Source organism: Marmota flaviventris, chromosome 16 (genome assembly GCF_047511675.1).
Source record: "Marmota flaviventris isolate mMarFla1 chromosome 16, mMarFla1.hap1, whole genome shotgun sequence".
Classification (NCBI taxonomy): Eukaryota; Metazoa; Chordata; class Mammalia; order Rodentia; family Sciuridae; genus Marmota; species Marmota flaviventris.
In genome coordinates, this window is record NC_092513.1 from 135,464 (window position 1) to 158,224 (window position 22,761).

Sequence of the window (22,761 nt, forward strand, 5' to 3'; positions counted from 1 at the left end):
CTCTTATTGTTTCTTTTGCTGAGAAAAAACTTTTTAGTTTGAGTAAGTCCCATTTGTTGATTCTAGTTATTAACTTTTGTGCTATGGGTGTCCTATTGAGGAATTTGGAGCCCGACCCCACAGTATGTAGATCGTAGCCAACTTTTTCTTCTATCAGACGGCGTGTCTCTGATTTGATATCAAGCTCCTTGATCCATTTTGAGTTAACTTTTGTGCATGGCGAGAGAAAGGGATTCAGTTTCATTTTGTTGCATATGGATTTCCAGTTTTCCCAGCACCATTTGTTGAAGATGCTATCCTTCCTCCATTGCATGCTTTTAGCCCCTTTATCAAATATAAGATAGTTGTAGTTTTGTACACAATACTTTTATTTTGTTTATTTTATGTGGTGCTGAGGATCACACCCAGGGCCTCAAACATGCTAGGCAAGCGCTCTACTGCTGAGCCACAACCCCAGTCCTAATTCTGTTTAATTTTTTAAGAAACTGCTAGCTCTTTACCAAAGCAGTTGTACTATTTATATTCCTACAAAAAAGGATGAGGGTTCATATTCCTTTTCATCATCACCAACATGTTCTTATCTTAAGGTCCACTATTTCCACCCTGGGGACCACATCTTCAACTCATGGGCTTCAGATCCTGAATCTAGGGTCCATTTCTTTGGGGAAATGTCTATTCGGGTTCTTGGCCCACCTTTTTTAATAGGTTAGTTTGCCTTTTAACTGTTGAGTTTTAAGGGTTCTTTTTTATGTTCCAGGTACAAATCCCTTATCAGACATAAGATATCTGCTTTAAAAATATTATCCACATTTCATAGATTATCTTTCCACTTTCTTTTTTAAAAAATTTTTTAGTTGTTGATGGCTCTTTATTCTATTTATTTATTCGTATATGGTGTTCATAATTGCATCCAGGGCCTCATACATGCTAGGCAAGTGTTCCACCACTGAGCTACAGCCCCAGCCTCTGCTTCCACTTTCTTGATGGTACCCTTTGAAGCAAAAAAGTTCTGATTTTAATGAAATACAGTTTATCTACTTTTTTGTTGCTTATGCTTTTGGTATCCCATCTAAGAAATCAGGGCCTAACCCAAGTACTGAAAATCGAATCCCGTGTGTTCTAAAAGTTTCATGGTGTAACCCTCGGTTTGTGACCCAGTCTGAACTCATTTCCCCGGGTGGAATGAGCTGGAGTCCAGCTTCCTTGCTGGGCATGTGGACCTGCAGTCGCCCAGCACATTTGCTGAAAAGACTTTCTTTCCTCCACTGAATTGTCCTGACATTCTTATGACATCAACTGACGTATCCCTGATTCACTTCTAGCCCATCAATCCTCTGTATGTCTACCTTTATGTCAGCATTACAGCATAAGTTTTGAAATCAGGAAGCGTGAGCCTCCAACTCCACTCTTTTTCAAGATCTTTTTGGATATATTGGGTTCTTTGTATTTCCAAAAGGTTTAGGGCCATCTTGCCAATTACTGCAAAACAGGCATCTAAAAGTTTTTTTGTCATTCTTTTTTTTTTTTAAATTTTTATTATGAGTTGTTCAAAACATTACATAGTTCTTGACATATCATATTTCATTCATTTGATTCAAGTGGGTTATGAACTCCCATTTTTACCCTGTATACAGATTGCAGAATCACATCGGTTACACATCCACTGTTTTACATATTGCCATACTAGTGACTGTTGTGTTCTGCTGCCTTTCCTATCCTCCACTATCCCCCCCTCCCCTCCCCTCCCCTCCCCTCCCCTCCCATCTTCTCTCTCTACCCCCTCTACTGTCGTTCATTTCTCCCCCTTGTTTTTTTTTCCCTTTCCTCTCACTTCCTCTTATATATAATTTTGTATAACAATGAGGGTCTCCTTCCATTTCCATGCAATTTCCCTTCTCTCTCCCTTTCCCTCCCACCTCTCGTCCCTGTTTAATGTTAATCTTCTTCTCAAGCTCTTCCTCCCTGCTCTGTTCTTAGTTGTTCTCCTTATATCAAAGAAGACATTTGGCATTTGCTTTTTAGGGATTGGCTAGCTTCACTTAGCATAATCTGCTCTAATGCCATCCATTTCCCTGCAGATTCCATGATTTTGTCATTTTTTAGTGCAGAGTAATACTCCATTGTATATAAATGCCACATTTTTTTAATCCATTCATCTATTGAAGGGCATCTAGGTTGGTTCCACAGTCTAGCTATTGTGAATTGTGCTGCTATGAACATCGATGTAGCAGTATCCCTATAGTACGCTCTTTTAAGGTCTTTAGGGAATAGTACAAGAAGGGGAATAGCTGGGTCAAATGGTGGTTCCATTCCCAGCTTTCCAAGGAATCTCCATACTGCTTTCCAAATTGAAGGCATCTAAAATTTTGATAGGGGTTGCATTGAACCTGTCAAGCAATTTGGGGAGTATTGCCATTTGAACAATATTAAGACTGCTAATTGATGAACATAGAATGTCTACCTGTCCATTTAGATCTTCTTTAATATTTTGACACCATTCTGCAATTTTCCATGTGCAAGTTTTCACTTCTTTTGTTAATTTTATCCCTAAATATTTTATCCTTTTAATATTGTTGTTAATTTGTCAGATTTGTTTTCTTAATTTCATTTTCAGATTGTTCATTGCTACTGTGTGTATGGTTTATTTTTGCATATTGATTTGTTAGCACTGGCAAATGTTTTACTAGATTCCTAGGATTTGCTATATACAATGCGTGCCTTCTGTGAATAGAGCTGTTGCAACTTCTTCCCTTCAGTCTAGTGCCCTTGTTTCTTCCCTAACTGTCCTCTGTAGAGCCTCTCTTATAGCATTAATCAGACGTGACAGTGGGTATTCTTGTTTTTTTCTGGATCTCAGGGCATGTGTCTCTTTAACCATTGAGTCTGGCATTGTCGGTGAGTCTTCATAGAAGTCCTCTGTGAGGCTGAGGAATTTCCCTTCTGTTCCTAGTTTGTTGAGTATTTTCATCATAAAAAGATGTGTTTTGCAGCTGGGGCTGTGGCTGTGGCTCAGCGGCAGAGCACTTGATAGCACATGTGAGGTACTGGGTTCGATCCTCAGTACCACATAAAAAAATAAATTAAATAAAGGTATTGTGTCCAACTACAACTAAAAAAATGTTTTTAAAAAGATGTGTTTTAGAGTTGGGGTTGTGGCTCAGTGGTAGAGCACTCGCCTAGCATGCACGAGGCACTGGGTTCGATCCTCAGCACCACATAAATGTAAAATAAAGATATTGTGTCCACCTAAAACTTAAAAAATAAATATATTTTTAAAAAAAGATGTGTTTTACTTTTTTAAACTGTTGTGGTGATTGAATGGCTTTTGTCCGTTAATACACAAGTATGACATTGATTTTTCAAATGTTGAACCAACCTTGCATTTCTGTGATAAGTCTCACTGGTCATGGCGTGTAGTTCTATTTAGATGTTTTGGGGTTTTTTGTTTGTTTGTTTTTAAATATTTATTTTTTAGTTGTAGTTGGACACAATACCTTTATTTTGTTTATTTATTTATTCTTTATGTAGTGCTAAGGACCGAACCCAGGGCCTCCTACGTGCAAGGCGAGTGCTCTACTGGTGAGCCACAACCCAGGCCCTATTTAGATGTTTGGATATGATTTACTAATATATTTTGGGGACTTTTGCAATTCTTCATAATGGATGTTGGTGTGTGGTTTTCTCCTCTTGAGGTTTCTTTTTCTGGTTTTGGTATCAAGGTAAAACTGGTGTCACAGAATAAATTGGGACTCATTTTTTCCTCTTATTTTTTGAAAGAGTTCATGAAGGAATGGTACTAATTTTGTAGACATTTAGTATAATTTCCCAATCAAGCCATCTGGGCCTGGACTTTTCTTTGTGGGAATTTTTTGATTCGTAAATTCAGTCTCCTTACTTGTTGTAAGTTTTTTAAGATTTTCTATTTCTTTTTGAGTTAATCTGGTATTTGTGTCTTTATAAGAATCTCTCCGTGTCATCTAGGTTATCCAATTTTGGCACATAGTTACTCATAGTATTTCAGAATAATCTTTTTTAAAAAATAAAATCTCATTTTAGAACAGTTTCAGATTTGTGGGGAAATTGCAAAGATAACACAGAGTTTCCAGACACGCAGGCTCAGTTCCTGCTTTTCACCTCTCGTTTTGATCAACGGTGGTCCACTGCCACGGCACGAGCAGACTGAGCTGGTGTTCATCAGGTTTCCCTGGCCTTTACCTGAAGACCTTTCTGACCTGATGTTCCAAAATCTTATCCTGAAAACCACACTATATGGGGTTGTGAAGTCTCCTTGTGCTCCCTCTGGCTGTGACGGTTTCTCAGGCTTACCTTGCTTCGGATGACCAGTTTTGATTGAGGAGGACCGGTCTGATATTTTGTGGAATCTCTCTCAGTTGGGATTTGTCTGTTGTTTTTCAGTGTTAGAACGAGACTGTGGACTTTAGGGAGAAGGACCACAATGGAGTAGTGCCACTTTCATCACATCTTACTGAGGATACAAGCTGTCATGTGATTTGCCTTTGGCCCCCTGGCTGAGGATGTTTTCCAGCCAGGTCCACTCTGAAGTCACTCTTTCTTCCCCTTTCTACACTGTGCTCCTGGGACCAAACTTATTATGTGGGGGGCCTACATGTCAGGGGTGGGAGGTAATGTTCTCCCTCCTTGAAGGTGGTGTATATCCACATAAATTATTGATACCTTTCTGCATGGGAGGTCTGTCTATCCTGCCTCTTTTATTTATTCAGTCACTTATTTATATCATTGTAGACTCAGGGACATTTATTTTATACTTTGAGTTATAATTCAGAGCTACTTTGTTTTGGCCAGTTGGTTCTGGTTTTCTCTGACATGCTCCATGTTTGGTGGGGGGATGGTTGTTTTCAGCACTTCCTTGCTTTCTGGTGCTGCGTGATCCAGCCTCATGTTTCCTGTGCCTTCTCTCAGAATCAGACCCTTCTCCTACGAGCCCGCTTCCTTGGGCGCCAGGTGCGATTGGTGCTTCTGGAATGCCTGTAGAGTCCTCAGTTCCTTTAGGTCAATAGTATTGCCTCCTCTTACTTCTTCTTCTTTTTTTTTTAAATATTTTTTAGTTGTAGATGGACACAATATCTTTATTTATTTATTTTTATGTGGTGCTGAGGATGGAACCCAGTGCCTCACACATGCGAGGCAGGCGCTCTACCACTGAGATGCAGCCCCAGCCCCCTCCCGTTACTTCTGATTTTAGTAGTTTGAATCTTTTCTCTTTTTCTGTTAGTCTGACTACCTAAAGATTTGCTAATTTTGTTGATCTTTTCAAAGACCCAACTTTTGGCTTGTTATTTTCTCTAGCTTTTCTAGCTTTTATTCTATTTATTTCTGTTCTGATCTTTATTTTTTTTAGAGAGAGAGAGAACTTTTTTAGATATTCATTTATATTTTTTTAGTTTTCGGCGGACACAACATCTTTGTTGGTATGTGGTGCTGAGGATCCAACCCGGGCTGCATGCCTGCCAGGCGAGCGCGCTACTGCTGGAGCCACCCCCCAGCCCCTGTTCTGGTCTTTATTATTTCCCGCTTTCTGCTTGCTGTGGGTTAGGTTGTCTCTCCCCCAACCCCCATCTACCTTCCTCCTCGTTTCTAATGACAGAAGTTTAACTTACTGATTTAAATGTTTCTTTTTTAATATAGGTGTTTACAGCTATAAATTTGCCTATAAGCCCTGTGTTAGCTGCAATCCAAAGTTTTGATATAGTGTATTTTAATTAATCTCTATTTTATAAATTTATCCTGATTCTTTCTTTAATCCACATATTATGGAGGAGTGTGTTGTTTAATTTCCACATATTTGTAAAACTGAACCCCCCATTTTTATCATCCTATTTCAGGAATAATTGTTGGGGTCAGCTACAAAATAGATAAGTGTAATTATTAAAATAATACTGGAACAACGCTTCACTTGGCTGGAAGCTGTAGGAAAGGAGGAACTGCGTGTCTTTCGAGGTAGCCCAGTGTCTCTGAGGACCCCGTGCTTCCTAGAGGAGGAGCTTCAGGCTCACGTTCACTTCTCGCCTCTGCCTGGGGTTAGCCGTTTTGCCCTGGGAGCCCTGGATCCTTTTAGGCCTGAATGATGGAGCCTGAATCAGGTACTGGGGGTGAGGGTGAGCATTTTGATTCTTTGTCTACTGATTTGCCTGCTGACCCAGCCAGGCACAGCAAGGCAAGCTTACCTAAAACCTCTCTTAATAAGTACTGGTTTGGGATTGGATCCAGTTACTGGTTTAGAGGGAGACCATCTCCCAGGGTAGGCATCCCTTAGCAGCATGTTGTGGGGCCAAAGAGGTTGGAGTGGTACCTTGTCGAAGCCCCCGTGTAAACCAACATTCAAACCAAGACTCCCAGCGCAAGGGAGTGGCCAGGCTCCCACCAGACTTCATGGTGGTTTGGGTCATGGTCTTCCAACATTGTGAGCCCACTAAGGAATTTTGTAGAACTACCAAGAGGTGGTTGCCGCTCAGTGGCAGAGGGTGTGTCTAGAGTCTAACTCCACAGGGGATAATATACTTTAATGCTAGCGTCTAAATTTTTTGAAATATAAATAGTACAAAGGATATAATTTCCACCATGCTGTAAATATTTCACTTAAAAATAAAGCTTTTTAGCATGTGATGTTTTAAATATAGTGAGTGACGTCTGAAATCTGTAGTGATTTGATACCACCAGCAGATGTTTTAAAATAGGATGGATAGGCTCTTTGCAATGAACAGAAATTGTACGTGAAAAAGTTTTTTCTCCTTGATTCCTTCTTTCTATTACTCTCCCAAGAGATTCTGTTCTATTATTTTTTGCCTTAAAAATGTATGCTTAATTATCTGAAACAATAATATATGCTTTTCTCTGCAAAAACAATATTTGTTTTTAATGTTGATGTTAAAAGTTCTCTGATGGGGCTGTAAGGCTCTGTGCTTTACAGTTACTTCTACTGTTGTGAAGTTTTAATGCTCAAGACCAAAAGTTCTAGAGATCCGATGCCATGCAATTGACATTCTAGAATTGTGCACTGAATAATAGCTAAGTAGCAAAGTATCTATATCACAGTAAAAAAAAAAAAAAAAAAATCCAGGTTGAGTCATTGCAGTTCTTATCAAATCATGATTGCAATATAGTTGCAAAATCTGTTGAAATATTATTTGTATCCAAAGTGAATATTTAAAATCCTTTGTATAACAAGGATGTTCATGTTACATGAGCCAATCTGCAGCTTCTTTGCTGTGTTGCCAATGCATAGCTTTGTTTACACAAACAAATCAATCAAATGCTTACACAGAGGAAGGTGGAAGCAGGGGAGGAGAGGCTTCTTCTTGGCTCACCAGCCACCTCTCCCCAGGACATGTGCCAGAAACAAGTGATAATGGAGTGGTCTGTCATTCAAATTGTTTGGATGATCTATTGATTGACAGTTCAACTAGGACAACTTTTAATTTTGTTGAAAGCTAATAATGGGAAGCCACTTGATTTGCAAGATTTATTGCTTGCTCATTAAGTCCATGTGCTTTTTCAGTTTGGGGTAAGTGTGCTGACACCATGTGGCAGTGGGTTGCACCTGTTAATTCCTTCGTTTGAAGGCCCCTGTTTGAATCTGATATAACTGAGGAAATAAAATACTAGTGTCCTGGGCTAGGGCTGTAGCTCAGTAGTAGAGTACTTGCTTAGCATGTGTGAGGCACTGGATTTGATCCTTAGCACTACATAAAAAATAAAATAAAGGCATTCTGTCCATCTACAACTACAAAAAATAAATTTAAATGCTAGTGTCCCATGGTAGTGATATTTTTAAATAAAATGCTCCATATGTCACATTCCACATCTCTGTTTGATACTCTGGCACCTTGAGAACAGGAGGCAGACTTGCTGCTGCAGGGCAAGACCAGCGTTATTGTCAGTGACGTGCTTTGCTTCAAGAAAGGCCTGAATTAACTCTTCTTTTCAAATTAACGTGAACACATATCAAGAGGGAAATTATTAAAATACTGAGGAATAAATTGAGCTGTGTCTTAGATTAGTTACTATGCTGAGATCAAAACACTGTAGGTGGGTGTTGAGGGTGCCCTCAGCGCTGAGCCACAGGGAGGGTGCTGGCGATGGAAAGGGGTGTGCTTGCATGCATCCTGTTGGGACACTCTGAGAACCATGTGTGAAAGCCAGAAATGGTGCACCCATGATTGCATCCTCTCATGTGTAGTGAGAAGAGAGGTTTGGCTGACCAAGGAGGACACTGCTCTGGGAGTTGCACATGGGCCATACCAGACACTAGGCATGAGGTTGCCCTAGTGAAATAAATGTTTTGTGATTTGATAGGACAACCAAATCTGAAAGAATCATGTAAAGCTCATGTTGCTGGTTGTATCCCTTGTGCCTTAAAGGTGTGCATCTCCTGTGGGCAGAGGCGCCTGCAGGGTCCAGGGCGCTCCTGGTGTGGTGTGCGGAGGGGCCTGCAGCATCCACTGGGCACACCCACCTGTGGTGCATCCTGGCATTAAGTGCTGAGAAGAAATACAATGCTTATCTTTGAGTAATGGAAGAGGGAGTCTAGAGGATTCTCTGCACCTCTATGACAGCCTTTCCTCTGCCACTTCCAGGATACAGGTGCCGTCAGAGCTGTAACTGGCCAGAAACTGCATTCTTGGGTGCGGTTTTTCCCCTGCTGACTGTGTAGAAGGGGGCTTAGGCTTTTGGTCATTGCAAGTGGCTTCTCCCAAACCAGCATGCTGCATTATCCCACAGCTGAGTTCCAGGGATAGTGCAGGTTAGGAAGAGGCTGGCTTTGCTTTAGATGACCTGGAGGAGGTGGAATGGGGACTGATTCTCAGGAGGGTGCTAGACCCTGCAGGTGCCTCTGCCTACAGGAGATGCACACCTTCAAGACACAAGGGATACAGCCAGCAACACCTATTTATTTTAAAAATAAATAGGACTAGGCATGTAAAGCCTCCCTGGGTTCAATCCATAGTACAAAATAAATAAATAAATAAAGACACCCTCGTTTAAGATTAAAACCCATAAGGACTTCACCTCACCCTTATAAAAATGTCTGGAAGATACTTTCTCTCTGCCTCTGAATCTCCTGGTCCTGCTGTGGCGCTGTGCCCCTGAGGAGGGGGGTTGTAGTCAGCACGGACTCCTGCGTCTCACCCTCTAGGTCTGTGTGCACTTGGCCTTGCTTTTCTGACAAGCTGAGCCTAATGGACCCTGCAGGCCTGTCCTCGAGATGTGGGGCACCTGCTCGGTGTGAACAGGTGCACAGCTCCTCCCTCCATGCTGTTTCATTCCCTGATGCCCCTCGCTGCCTGGTGGTCTCTCGTTTGCTCACAGCCAGTTATGTGACCACGGCCTGGCTGACACTGTGACTCTGGGGCCTGGCGGAGTCTCGGGAGTCTTGCTCATGAACACACTGTCCTTCCTCTGGTTCACCCCCATCTCTTGCATTGTAGTTTGGGGCTGAATTCCGAAGATTCTCCTTGAACCGCCACAAGCCTGGCAAGTTTGAAGATTTCTACCAGCTGGTGGTGCACACCCACCACATCTCCAGCACCGAGGTGACCATCGGCTATGCAGATGTGCATGGCGACCTGCTTCCCATCAACAACGATGACAACTTCTGCAAGGCTGTCTCCAGCGCCAACCCCCTGCTCAGGGTCTTCATCCAGAAGCGAGGTATGGAGGCCCAGTTGCTCCATGTGTCAGCATCACTTATTAAAAACTTGTGGTTTGAGTTTTGTCTGCCATGGTAGGATCATGAGATTCTATTTCCTAGCCTGTAGGAGATTAAAGAAATCAAACTTTTTTCGTCAACATTAACTTATTAGAACAACTTAACAATAGCTAGACTGTATTTTCCACCTTAAATAGTGTTGATTTCTGTCTTTTAAGCACTGAGGAAAAAGTAATATTGATACTTTTAGTATTTTAACTGGAAGCAAGCAAATTCAGTAATGAAGTGGAATTCATCAGTAGCCTAAAAATGAAATTTGAGGGCACTAGTGTATGTTCCCCATGTCTTTCAGGATTGGAGCAAAATGTTAGCTTTAACTTATAACTTTGATCAATGTTTAGCACTGAAGGCCTCGCTGAAACGATGTCATTTGATGAGAACATAAATGACTAGCTTTGAAGGGGGTGGAGGCCGGATGCCTGCTCGTCTGGGACCACATGCGGCTCGCATCCCACAGTGCAGTTTAGACTGTTTCTTCCTCAAGAAGCCTGGGAGAACCTTGTCATTTCAAAATAACCTGCTGGAGGAAGGAATGAACTGCAAGCAAAGCTTGAAAATGGGAAAATGGCATGTTTGCGATTAACTTAGCTTATATGGACAGGGTAGACCTGTGTTGACATGAAGAGGGTGTTCTCCCTCCTGGGACAGACCTTCTGTGTGCACAGTGAGCACTGACTGCCTCAGAGCAGAGTGACCTGGGACCCTTGCAATGTGGCACTACAGTGCTCTGCATCTGCAGTTATAGACTTGCTTGTAGGTGCCTCTCTGAGAACTTAGAAAGGGTTCCATGAGCACAGACCAGAGGAAGCTGCATGGGGGTGGGAGGGGAGTGCTCAGGTGTGGGAGTTGGCCACTGGCTTTGCATCTGCAGGTGAGGCTCTCTGTGTCCGGTACCTTAGTGTTCTTGTTTGCAAAATGAGTTGTCAATGGTACAGTCACAACACGCTGAGCAGTGTGCTAGCGTACAGTCTGTGCTCTGCAAATATTAGCTCTTCTTGTTATTCCCACTCATGGCAATGGGGGGACAGCAGGAGACCGCTGACCTCACAGCAGGCTGACTCACAGCCATGAGATCAAAGCCTCTGCATCTGCAGTCTTGGCTGAGCCTGCAGGCCCTTCTGATGGTTTGGGGCGCCACCATAGGCCTGCCTTCCTGACAGCGGCCAGGGCTACTGCTGGGGAGCAGGACCCTCAGTGTTCCTTGAATGGCTCTATGTAGCTTCTGGCATCCCCTTATTCTGTTCTCGGTGGTGGCCACCCCCTGCCCAGCCTATCCTGGGATGGGTGCCTGCACCCCACTGCCCCTGCCTGGAACTCTCTGCCCTTCACATCTCTCAGGAACCTGGACGCTCTCTTGCCTTCTCAGGAAGGCTGCGCTCCGTCTGCTCTGATCAGCTCACACGGCTCTCCACCTGCTTTGCCCTCTTAGTTTGCTCTCTCTTTCTCTGATTACTTATTGATAGCTATCAGGGTGCTGTCCATCTTCACCAGACCCCACGCCCATGGAGGTTGTTACTGGCTGTGCCCCAGCAGCCCCAGGTCACAGTCTTGCTCACCAGGGGACATGTGTGAAAGCCCTGGGAAGACAGCTGTGGACATGGGCTTCATTGTGCATCCTACGTTTTGCCCCTGGCTGCAGGGTGGGGTTGAAGCTGGGCAGAGGTTGGCCTGAGCAAGGGCTACCACTGCTGGGTCACTAAGCTGAGGCAATATGGGCCTAGGGTTGTCTCCTGGCCCCTCGTCCCTGCTGGGGTGTTCATAGCTTTCTTCTCACTCTCCTCAGTGGGTTCTAACTGGAGATGACAGGCAGGGCAGTAGCTAGGCATTGGACATCCAGGGACAGCCAGACACCTGGCATCAGGACAACCTCGTGTCAGGACAGACTTGCCGGTCTGCCCCTCAGAAGACTGGTGACTGAAGTGGTTGGGTCCTGAAGCCCCGAGGTTGGGGCTCACAGTTCACAGCCTTCTGGGCATCAGCCGTGAGAGGCCAGCTTCTGTTCACCGTCCTACACAGCATCCACACCAGAGTGTCATGCTGTCACTTTCCACACCGATATATCTTATTAAATATGTTTATAGTCACAAATGAAAAGTCAGCATCCTCCTAACACCTACTGAAATAAACCCCCAGCCGTGCTTACAATATCAGACCACTACTTACTAATCTCTTCCCTCAAACCACACAAAGACATAACTTCAGACTGACATCTCTGGCCACCTAGGTGTAAGCCCAGCAAAGAGTGGAATGAGGACCACACCCACCCCACAAGGACCCTAGTATGGTGCTCACATTCATTTCACAACAGCCAAAGGGCGGACACAACCTGGTGTCCATCATGGTAAATGGCAGACAGACTGTATGCATGCAATGGAACGTGATCATGAATAAACTTCCAATCAGCTGAGGGCACTGCACCAGATGTAGGTTACTTTGAGACGGCTCCTACTGTCAATCCTTGCTCAGGCCTCTGTATTTGCAAATTTACCTGCTTGCTAAAATTTATTTGTAGCCCCAAATCAATACTCACTGTGGTTTTGTAGTCCTGTGAGCACATGCACAAAGTGATAAGAAATTCAAGTGGCCGATTTGCACATTCCCAACTGAGACCGACAAGGGGTCTCTGCTCCTCATTTGCTCATGCTATAGACCTCCCTCTGCTGATTCAACAGCACACTTTCCACATTCCTGCATTTCTCCTTACGATCCTGCTGCTGAGGGAGGCCCAGGCACAGGACTGAACCATCCAGCACCTCAGCACAGGTGGCTGCTCTGCGCCTCAAGGGGAAGTCGTGTGCCTGGAGAAGCTAAGATCAGTTGTGCTGCCTGAGTTCTGCGTTGGTGACGCTGCGGTGCATCTTAAACCAGGTGTCTTTAAACAGAAAACAAGGTGATGTATTGGTGAGTTGGTAACAGTGCTGTGCCCAGAGGTTGCAGGTACCAACCTGCCATTCCTCAGGACCCACAGCTCCATGTTCGCTAAGAACCTTGCAGGGCAAGGGTCAGTTGTATGTGAAAAATCCAGGATGGCCTGTCCACAGGGATAAAAGGAGAGGGGAACTGGGACAGGTCACTTCTTGGGGTGACCAAGATGTTCTGGACCTAGAGGCTTCCGGACACATGAATCCATGCTACATCTCAGTAAGGTGGTAGAAGAGAGCCAGGCTGGCCAAGACAGTGGCTCAGAGCACAGCCTGGTCCAAGCCCTAGCTGGGTCGGCTCAGGGCCTGCCTCCAGCCTTCACCTCCCAAATTTAGCCACCCTCGCCACGTAAGAACTTTGGTTCTCTAATCATCATGTTTGTTCAAAATCTTTAAAAATCATCTCTTCCCCTACTAATTAGAACCCCTGGTACGTGCCCAGGGAGCTCTCCTGGTTGTAGGAACCCCTGCTAGGCCCAGATGTGAGCTTGGCCCAGGTGTGCACATGGCTTTCTGTCCTCTGTAGGGTTGCAACGTGCACAGCCCAGTAGGATTCACAGCCCAAGTCATTTTGTCACCAGGAGAGATCAGGTATCTTCACATCTTGTATCTTAAATGTCATTTACAGTAATAGTCATTTTAAAAACACAGTGCATGTTATTATCAATGTGTTCATAAGAAAGCACACACGGTCTCGTATCACACTGTTGATATTCTGATGGTTGTTTCCCGTGTAATCCCCCATATTTTACTTTACGCTTCTAAAACATTAGTTCAAAAAGTATTCCTAAGCATCATCAGACTGCTCTAGGGCTGGTGGGTAGCACATACAAGGCCAAGTGCTGGTAGGTGTTTGGGACCCATTCTCTGTGCCCCTGCCACCGCCTGCCCTCCCCAGGGACATTTGCAAAGCTGGCTCAGCCAGAGAGCACAGGACCAAGACCAGCAGAAGAAACTCAGTGTCTCTATTTTTAGAATAAATAGAATAAACAGGAAGTACAGATACTAACAATTCACCACTCAAATAAACCCTTCAAGCACCAGCAAACCCATGGTCTTCATACTTACCTCCATGCCCTGCCCAGCCAGAGGGGCATGTTGCAGGCATGCCAGCATCTGTGACTGCCTGGGCATTCAGGGCACTCTGTTGGGCTCCTAGAATAAGGAGAGCACATTTGTAAATCTTGAGATTTATCAGAATTTGCATGAAGGTGAATTTGTGTGTGATTTCTCTTAAGTGAGTTGCTTGGAAGAGTAATAAGGAATGATCTTCAGATTAAAATGTGTAGACAGCTGGGAATTTGATACAGACCTGACAGAGCGTCTGAATTCAGGCACATGAACCCTGCTCACATTTTTCTTGGATTCCTGTGTGTCTGGATGTACACTGGGGGCTGCCTCCTCAGCAGGAGGCACCCAGCAAGCTGTCAGAATTGTTTCGGACCCCTTCCCACGTGGCTCTCAAGAGCTGCCTAGAGTCTCAAGGTGCTGGTGCTGACCTAGCCTCGTGTTCTTGAGCTCATGGGGACAGGCCAGAAGCCAGGTTGTCACCCCTCTACCAGGCTCATGAGCCTCTGCTGCCACAGATGCCTGGAAGTTGGCATGTTTGGAAGATTTCTTCTTTTTTTTTTTTTTTTTCAAATAAAAAAAAGGGCAAAAAAGCCTCCCACTGCTTCTTGGGAGGCGTCTTCCCATTGCTCTGTGTTCTGTCCGTGGGAACGTGGGGACACAGCGTGCCTGCAGTTTCCCTGCAGTGGGCCGCGAGAATGTGCTGATGCAGCAGGCCAGAGTGGCAGGGCCAGAGGCACTCGTGACAGAGGAATGAGGGGCCCGGCACTTCTCAGCCCCCACTGTAGACATGCAGCACGCTGCACCTGCTTCTAGCTGAACCCCTGGGGGCTGCTCTCCAGCAGCCCAGGTGTGGCACCTGCTGTGACATGATGACAGCCCATGTTCTCTGCCTTGGTTCTCCTTCCTTCCTTCCTTCCTTCCTTCCTTCCTTCCTTCCTTCCTTCCTTCCTTCCTTCCTTCCTTCCTTCCTTCCTTCCATACTGGAGATTGAACCCAGAGGTGCTTAATCACTGAGCCACATCCCCAGCCCCTTATTTATTTATTTGCTTGTTTATTTATTTATTTTTTGAGACAGAGTCTCTCTAAGTTGCTCAGGCTGGCTTTGACTTGCAATCTTCCTGCCTCAGCCTCCTGAGTCATTGAGATTACCTGCATGTGTCACCACACCCAGCTGATTCTTGCTTTTTAAATTCAATGTATCTTCCATTAACACTTCGTAAAACTATTTTGTTTTTAAAAATTCCTTTCTGTTCATTCTTTTAAAAAATTTTTTTTTCAGTTATAGATGGACGCAATACTTTTATTTATTTATTTATTTTATGTCGTGTCAAGGATTGCACCCCGTGCTTCACACATGCGAGGCAAGCACTCTGCCACTGAGCCACAATCCCAGCCCTCTATTCATTCTTAAATATTTGTGAAAGGAAATCTAGGTGACACGGAAGTCCGATCCCAAGGTCACATTTGTGACCCTCATGGTGGTGAAATCACCCTGGCCTCTTGCTGTAACAGGCAGCTGGAAGTGGTTTTGTGGAAGGGGCTGTCGTGGATGCGACGGAGATGGCTCTGGCTGGGCTCTGTCCTTGGTCCTGTGGTGGACTCCCTTCACCCCTCCTTCTGTGGTGGGCACTGGTCGTGAGAAGACAGGAATGCCGTGGGTCTCTTGCTGACCACCCTTTAGACCCCCCCAGTTCCTCCTCGTCAGCAGCTGTGTGAGCACATTTATGTACTCACCAGCTTCTCTCTTGGAGTCAGCTGGTAGATGGTTCTTGCTGGGTTAGAAGCTTGTGTTTTAAACAGAGATACCTACTTCTGGGATTCCTCTCCTTGGCAGGGCATTAGAATAGCATTTGAATTGGTTCTTCTTCCTTTGAAAAAGATATGTCTTTGAAAACTGTCACTGTGGCTTGGAAACCCATTGTCTGGGATAAATTTGCTGTCAACTTGGCCAAAGTATTGAATGGCTTAAAATTGTCATTTTTTTTCCTGCCACCCAGAGTGGCTCGTTGTGTGAGGATGAACATGCTTATTATCTATGTCAATTTTGGGCTTTTTTTTCAGGTTTAGGCAATAATAAGCTGAGCCAAAGTGATTGGCTTTCAGGTCACTGTGGCAGCAGGATTTGTCTTTGAAGTGAATCTTTTAAAACCCAAAGCAACATGCTTCTCAGAGAATGTAACAGGGGTTGTTTTTGGGGTGGTTAGGGTTGTGTGCTGGTGGAAAGCTTCAGCCCTCTAAGAGGCCACTTAGGCAAACCCCACCTACCACCACCCTGCAAGACCATACCACCAGCCGTGGCACAGCACAGGAAAGCACCAGGTCTCTGGCCCCACTGGAGTCTTGTGGGCGGGCTATTCAGGCACAAACTGGACATTCATTCTTGACTCCCTGCATGCCTACTGGCCACTCCTCAGGTGTGCTAGCACATGGATCGGGACTGCCCAATTGGATCAGCTGTGGCAGTACACGGATGCTCAAGGACCACATGCATGGCTACTGTGGTGCACAGATCAGGCATGACTCCTGCTCTCCTAGCGCAGGTCTCTGCTGACTGGAGCCAACCACTAAGTAGATGAAAATTGAACAGCACAACATCAGCAAACGCGAAGGGCCACCCCTGCTGTGATACAGAGTCTGGGGGCCACTTGCACAGCAGGTGCGTGAGCAAGGACTCTTGAGGGACCCAGCTGACACCCCTGGGTGCTGGGCCTGGCTTCAGGGTACAGTCTTGCTGTCAAGAGTTTCCATCACGGGCTTTGTGGCTGAGCCCCTGGTCACCCGTGTGCCTGCCAGGGACCACATGTCTGAAAGGCTGGTGAGAGCCTGCAGTTGGGAGGTGTGAAGAGACTTCTTATCCTGCATGGATGGTGGAAATCCAGCCTCACTCACTGTGGGGCTGGCAGAGTGGGACATGACCCCTCAGGTGGTCTGAGCTGTCCAGGCCCTTGTCAGGGTTGCTAGGCACAGTGCCAGCCCAGGCTGTTTGCCGAGGTGATTTTCCAGAGGCCAGGTTCTTGTCTCGCCCCCTTGACCTGGGTGTCCACAGCCCAGGCTGCACCTTATGCAGCATCCTCCGCAGAAAGTACAGCCGTAGGCACTTCTGGCCATCGTCCCAGAGCTGACTTCTTGTGCTGACTGTCATGAGCAGTACCTGGGCAGGCTTGTGCTGTACCCTGCAACCACAAAGCTGGGAGAAGTGTCCAGGCTGCAGTCAGCTACAGGCCTGCCTCATTTATTAGGCATCTGCTGCATCCTGGGGACATACAGCCAAGCCATGGTTCCTGACCTAAAGGGACCTGCAACTGCAGGGTGTCCCCTAGTGGCAGGTGCGGGCCATGTAGATGAGAAGCAGGGAGCAAGGCGAGCGGTGGAGATAAGAAGGCAGCCCGATCAGACAGGTCCGGGGGCTTTTTGAGGAGCTGTGCCAGACCCTGTGCATGATCGCTGTGGGGTGGCCGAAGGACTTCCGGAACACCCATGGCCACACAGGCTCTGCTGGCTCTCAGTCCAGCCCACCCTGTGATCTGGCCTGGGCAGGACTCTCCAGGGAGGAGCAGGGCAGTCAGCCCAATAGGCTGCTGGGGGTGCTGCCACCCTACCTCTGCCAGGTGTCCAGGGCCTGTTGCTGCTCTTGGGTGCTGCCTCCAGGGAGCCTGCTGGACACTGAGCTCACGGCTGGAAGGTGTAGAGTACTTCTCCTTTCCGTCTCTCTCCTTTAATCCCCAAGCTCCAGGTGACGACAGCACCCACCACAACTTGTCCACCCCTCGCCTGGCCTCACTGCTATGTGGACTCCTGGGCCTGGCCCAGGACCAAGGCTGGGCTGGCCAGGCCTCTGAGCTGGTCTCCTGCCCACCCTCCTCCTCATGCGCAGTTTAGGAAGCAGCAATGTGGTCCTGATAGCTGGCCCCAGGAGAACCTCTGATCAGTCCCGTCAGGCACACAGAGGCCTGTGTTACCAAAGCATTGGTTCCTAGCTACTGTGAGGCCCTACACCAGGGCCTTGGGTTGGGCCTGTGGTCTGGACCCTCCCACCCTTGAACCAGCATCCTGGGGGTGAAGGTCGTAGCTCAGCTTCTCCATGACTCAGGCACACAGAGGGTCGTGACCTGCTACCCAAGAATATGGAGATGCATCTAACTGTAAACCACGGGCTCTCTTCAAGTTACGTGACGCTCACGGCAAACCACATTGCATGATTCTTCACATTTAGCACATGATGAAACCGAGACTTCAGGAAGTCAAGCCGCAAAGCTCTTCTCAGCTAAAGTCTGGATTTCTGTGGCATCCCCACTCTCCGCGGCTTCTACAGTGCCTTCATGATGGCTCAGGTGTGCTGGCGCTTCATTTCTCAAGAGAAGACTTTCCCTGCAGCTCAGAACATCGGTCAGCTTAGGAGCTGGAGTAGCCCCCGTGACCACATCATTTCTGTAGGAAACCAATATTCCCAGGGAGAGCCACTGTTTGCCATGCCCGAGTGTAGAGAAGGTCATGGCAGAAATGATTTACCTCGACTGGCTTGGAGTCCAGAGGCATAAATATTTCCACAGTGAACTCTTCGTTTCCAAAAACGTAAGCAAGATCTGGATTTCCTCTGGCACAGCAGTTTCTTTTCCTGTTTTTGCCCTTATCTCTGTACTTTCACCTCCCCTGCTGGAAAGGGACCACTGTGGAGGTCACCATCTGCAGCATGTGGCACCTGTCCCTGGTTCTCATCCACCCGAACCATCCTGTGGCACTAGTGAGCACAGAGGTGTGGAGTGTGTGTCCGGCCTGGTGTGGAGGGCCATGTGCTAGGTGAGTCCACCCATCACCACCCCCAGAAAAGTGGGGATGAATGCACTGACTTTATCATGCCACAGAGGAGAGTGTTAAAACATACTGCTAATAAAAATTAGTTACTTTTCATAGTGGCAAAATAGGCACACCACAAAAAGAACCCTGCTAGCCACTTCGGGTACTTTTCAGTGGTGCTAAGCACATCCACCCTGCAGCTGTCACCACCACACACCTCCCGTCTTCCCAGTGTTCCCAAACGCCAGAAAGTAGCTTGATGCCTGTAGGGACCGATTTGTATAAAACATCCATGGGGCATTTTTTATTGCTGGTATCCACAGCCTTGTCAGACATTTTAAATCAAAAGTGAGGAATCACACTCCTCCAAAAGAAAGATCACTTGAGGAACAGCAGTCTCTTGCTCAGGAAGCACTGACCCCTGAAGAGACCCCAGGCTTCCTGGCTGCTGTGGCTCCTCCCCTCCTGCTCACTGGTGGCTTCTGCTGTGTGGAGTGGGGGGCACTCATGGGAAGCCGAGCACCTGGGAGGTGACTAGTCGGCAGCCTGCATTGTGCTTGGGGAGCCAGGCTGCTTGCAGGCTGCTGTCTGGGTGTGCAGGGTGCCTGCTTCCTGATCCACTCCTGCCTGCCCTGTCTGAGCCCCTGAGGACACGGCCTGGGCAGTGGGTTCTCTGGGGTTCCAGGCCTGGGCCGTGTTTGTTTGGAGGGCCCTGGAAAACTGCAGTGCTGGTCCTTCCAGAAGGAGCCCCTAGGCCTTGCCTCCAAGCCCTCTCCTCTGCCTCCCAGGAAGTGAAGGGAAGCAGGACTGCCCAGGCCCAGGCCCGGTGCAGGAAGTGCCCTGCCCAGGGCTGGGAGGGTGGGGTGCTGCAAGCAGGGACCCTCATCTCCAGGCTGGAGTGCTGGTCTTCCTTCTGGGCCACCCTTCCAGCTTCTCTGGCTTTCTGCACCTCATGTGTGGGGCTGGCATCGAGGGGTCTGCCCTCCCACCCCACCCTGGTCCCCATCTGGGAGATGGGCTTCAGGTAGGGTGACTCCTGTTGAGGCCTCACCCTGGGGATTCTACACAGAGCCGCTTCCAAATGACAGCTGAACCGAGGCCTCACCAAGCTGGAGGCCAACCTGATGGCCTCATGGGGACACCAGGCTTAGAGACACCCAAAGAGCATTTGTTGATACTCTTGCTCTCTGGAATGAGCAGAGGGTCCCCTCAGGGCGAGTCTCTTCTGCCTCAGCCTTGCCAGCCCACCACCCTCCAGGATTTCCAGCGATTCCTTAAAGATTCAACGGGACTCTTCTTGTAGTTCACCACGATCTTCTTGTATGGTGAAAACCATATTTTTGACGTTCAGGGTGGAGCTGATACCTGTGACCACTTTGATCCCGGACTCAGGAGGTTGGTGGTACTTGACTGAAGCAGGTCTTCCTGACCCCACAGCTTCAGCAGCAGGGAGCTCCGTGGCCCTCGTCAGGTGTCTGTGCCTAGACACGCACTTGAGCAACCCAAGTCTGCTGCTGTGTCAGAGTCAGGAATGTCCTCTCATGCAGGCCTCGTTCGCCAGGCCAAGTCTGAGCCCTGATCTCTGGCAGATGTGTCCATGTCTCTCATAAGCATTTCTAGACCTGGCTTTCTTTTTCTTTTTCCTTATTGGTGGTGCTGGTGATTGAACCCAGGTGTATCCACCCTGAGCCACACTTCAGGCCCTTTTTATTTTTTGAGACAGGGTCTCACCAAGTCACCCATGCTGGCCTTGAACTTGGAGCTTCCTGCATCATCCTCCCGAGTCGTGGTCACTCCAGTGTGACCACCCCACTTGGTAGACTTGGTTTGTTTATAGACCAAGACATAAATGGTGTAAGTGCCTGTCCAGCAAGTTACTAGAGAGCCCCTGCAGCTGAGCTCCCTGAAGTTCCTCGGTTGCAGCCGATCTGTGTCTGCGTGTCAGAACACCAGAGGCTCACGTGGAGCCTGCAGCCACCAGCTGCTGTGTGGACTCGCGTGTGTCCTATAATGGTTTCTTTTGCTGGTTTTCCTATAGGTTAGTGGAGCCCAGAGAACTGCGAGGAGGGAAGGAAAGACAGATAGCTGCGGGCGGCCTGGTGACTAAGTGAGAACACAGATCTGTGTCCACAGCAATATTTGCATAAATAGACTCTGGAACCATCCAAAAAGCAGGGAAAGCCAGCCTCGGTGGTAGCTGTGGAGTCCATGAATGCCAGTGGCTTGGGGCTCCCTTGGGGGGGTGAAAGCACTCTACAATTTGAGGTACTGAGTGTTGCCCATCTCTGAAGGTCATGGCACCACGGTTAAAGCAAGGACCTCTGGCAGGTAAATCAGCTCTACAGGGAGTTTCAGCCGAGTGTTCCTGTGGTACTGAGAGGTCCTCACCCCAGCCCTGCTCCTGGGAGAGTCCACTCTGACAGGACTGGGGGGCCTCTGGGGATATGCTGGGAGACCGCTCTCAGGGCTGTGAGCCAGGCAGTTGACCTCAGTCTGGAGCTGCCAGGTCCTAGGCTTCTGCCATGCCGCTGAAGTGAGCAGCCCTCTTGGTGGATTCAGGAGAGGGACGTTCTGCCTTTGGCATTTTGTACTGACCTCACGAAGGGCCACAGAAGCATCTGCCAGTGACCTCCACACACAGGGCCCCTTGTATTTGTCTTAGCCTGCACCTCCATGTGGAGCCCCACAGCTGAGAACCTTGCTGATGCTCCCAGCCTTTCACGGGGTCCTACAGTCGCGTTGGCTGGTGGCTTAGCACAGTCATGAGAAATGCTGAAGTCGGCCTCCCCTAAGTATGGGCTTTTCTGCCAACAGTTATTTTCAGTTGTTTCAATTACAGTTGTGCTCTCTGGTAACCACTGCAGTGGTGCATAAATGCAGGCTGAATCACAGCGGGCCCACAGAGTCAGCTCTGGGGTGGGAGGACACATAGACAGCCCCGGGAGGAGTCCGGCCCAGAGCCTGTTCCTCCAGCACACCTGAGGCCACTGTGTTCTGGGGCCTGGTGGGGCCACCACCCACTGGAAGTGGGAAGCTGTGGGATGCGTGCCACCCCAACTCTCCTGCTGCCCAGAGAGTGCTGGCAAGGCCCCACCCACCTCTGCCCTGCTCCTCCTCGGGAATTCTGGGGTGTGTTTCCTTTTGCATTCAAGAGTGAGGGGTGGGAAACAGCAATTCTTCCTCTAGCAAGGTGGGAGTCAGGAGAGGCTGAGGGCCCCTCTTCTGGGTTCACATCAGGAAGGGTATAGGGGACACAGACTGTAGAACTCATGACCGGTGCTGTTTTGTGCCTGGAAGAGGGATTTGGGGAGGAAGGGGTGGCAAGAGGAGGTACCAGGTACTCAGATCTGCATTACAAATTTTGGTTGTTGAGGAAGCCGGGTCTCTGTTCCTGAGGGCCCCCTGGGGTCACTCTGTGACCTCAAGTCGCTGACACCCCACACAGGGGCCTGCAGTTTGCACTCCTGTGTGCCAAGGCCAAAGCAGCACAGACTGCAGGAGAGCCAGGGAGGGGGGAACTGCTGCCCCGGGCATCCCCCTGCTACAAGCACTTTCGGTTGAGCTGACTGAGAGGGCTTCCCCACCCACTGGACCAGCCTGGCCCTCATACAGCACCAGCGCGGAGCCCAGAGAGTGAGTCTTGCTCTGTAGCTCTAAAGGCACGTGGTCCTGGGCAAGTCATCCCAGCCCCCTGGGCTAGGGTTCCCAAATCAGTTGAACATTGGTCAGGGAGGGTTAACTCTGGCAGACTCTCGGAACAGATCTCAGGGGTGTCAGCGACTCAGTGTTCAGGAAGAAAGGCACCCCTGGAACACAGCGGGCATATCCATAAGGGAAGGAGTGGAGAAGGTGGGGCTGGGGATTCTTGCTTAGCACCAATGAAGGGGCCAAGCAGTCCTTCTACCACTCCTGGGCGTGATCAACGAGCCACTGAGGCCGCCTCCGGCACGCTGCATGTCCTCCTCACAGAAGCGTACCTCAGGTGAGGTCCACGGTGCATCAAGATCCCACAACATCCTTGCAGGATACCGGGTCCATCCACTTGGAAGCAAAATTTTAAAACCAGTAAAACCAATGTCCCATAGTACAATTCTCACAGGAAGGAGCTTGTCCTGGGCTGCTGTCAGCTCACCAGGCTGGAGCAGAACATGCACCTCGAAGGCCAGAGAGCTTGGAGCAGGCAGAGCCATGTCCTTGGGAAGAAGACCCCAGCCTCAGGGCCTGCAG

General features: G+C 48.0%; 1 protein-coding gene across 1 annotated transcript in view; it reads left to right on the plus strand.

The window, feature by feature from the left end:
- Pard6g (par-6 family cell polarity regulator gamma) overlaps positions 1-22,761 on the plus strand; it is a 56,570-nt gene that overhangs the window by 17,543 nt on the left and 16,266 nt on the right. Inside the window, exon 2 of the mRNA XM_027935349.3 lies at positions 9,468-9,690. Within this exon, the coding sequence (XP_027791150.1) occupies positions 9,468-9,690 (223 nt within the window). The remainder of the gene's footprint in view (positions 1-9,467; positions 9,691-22,761) is intronic.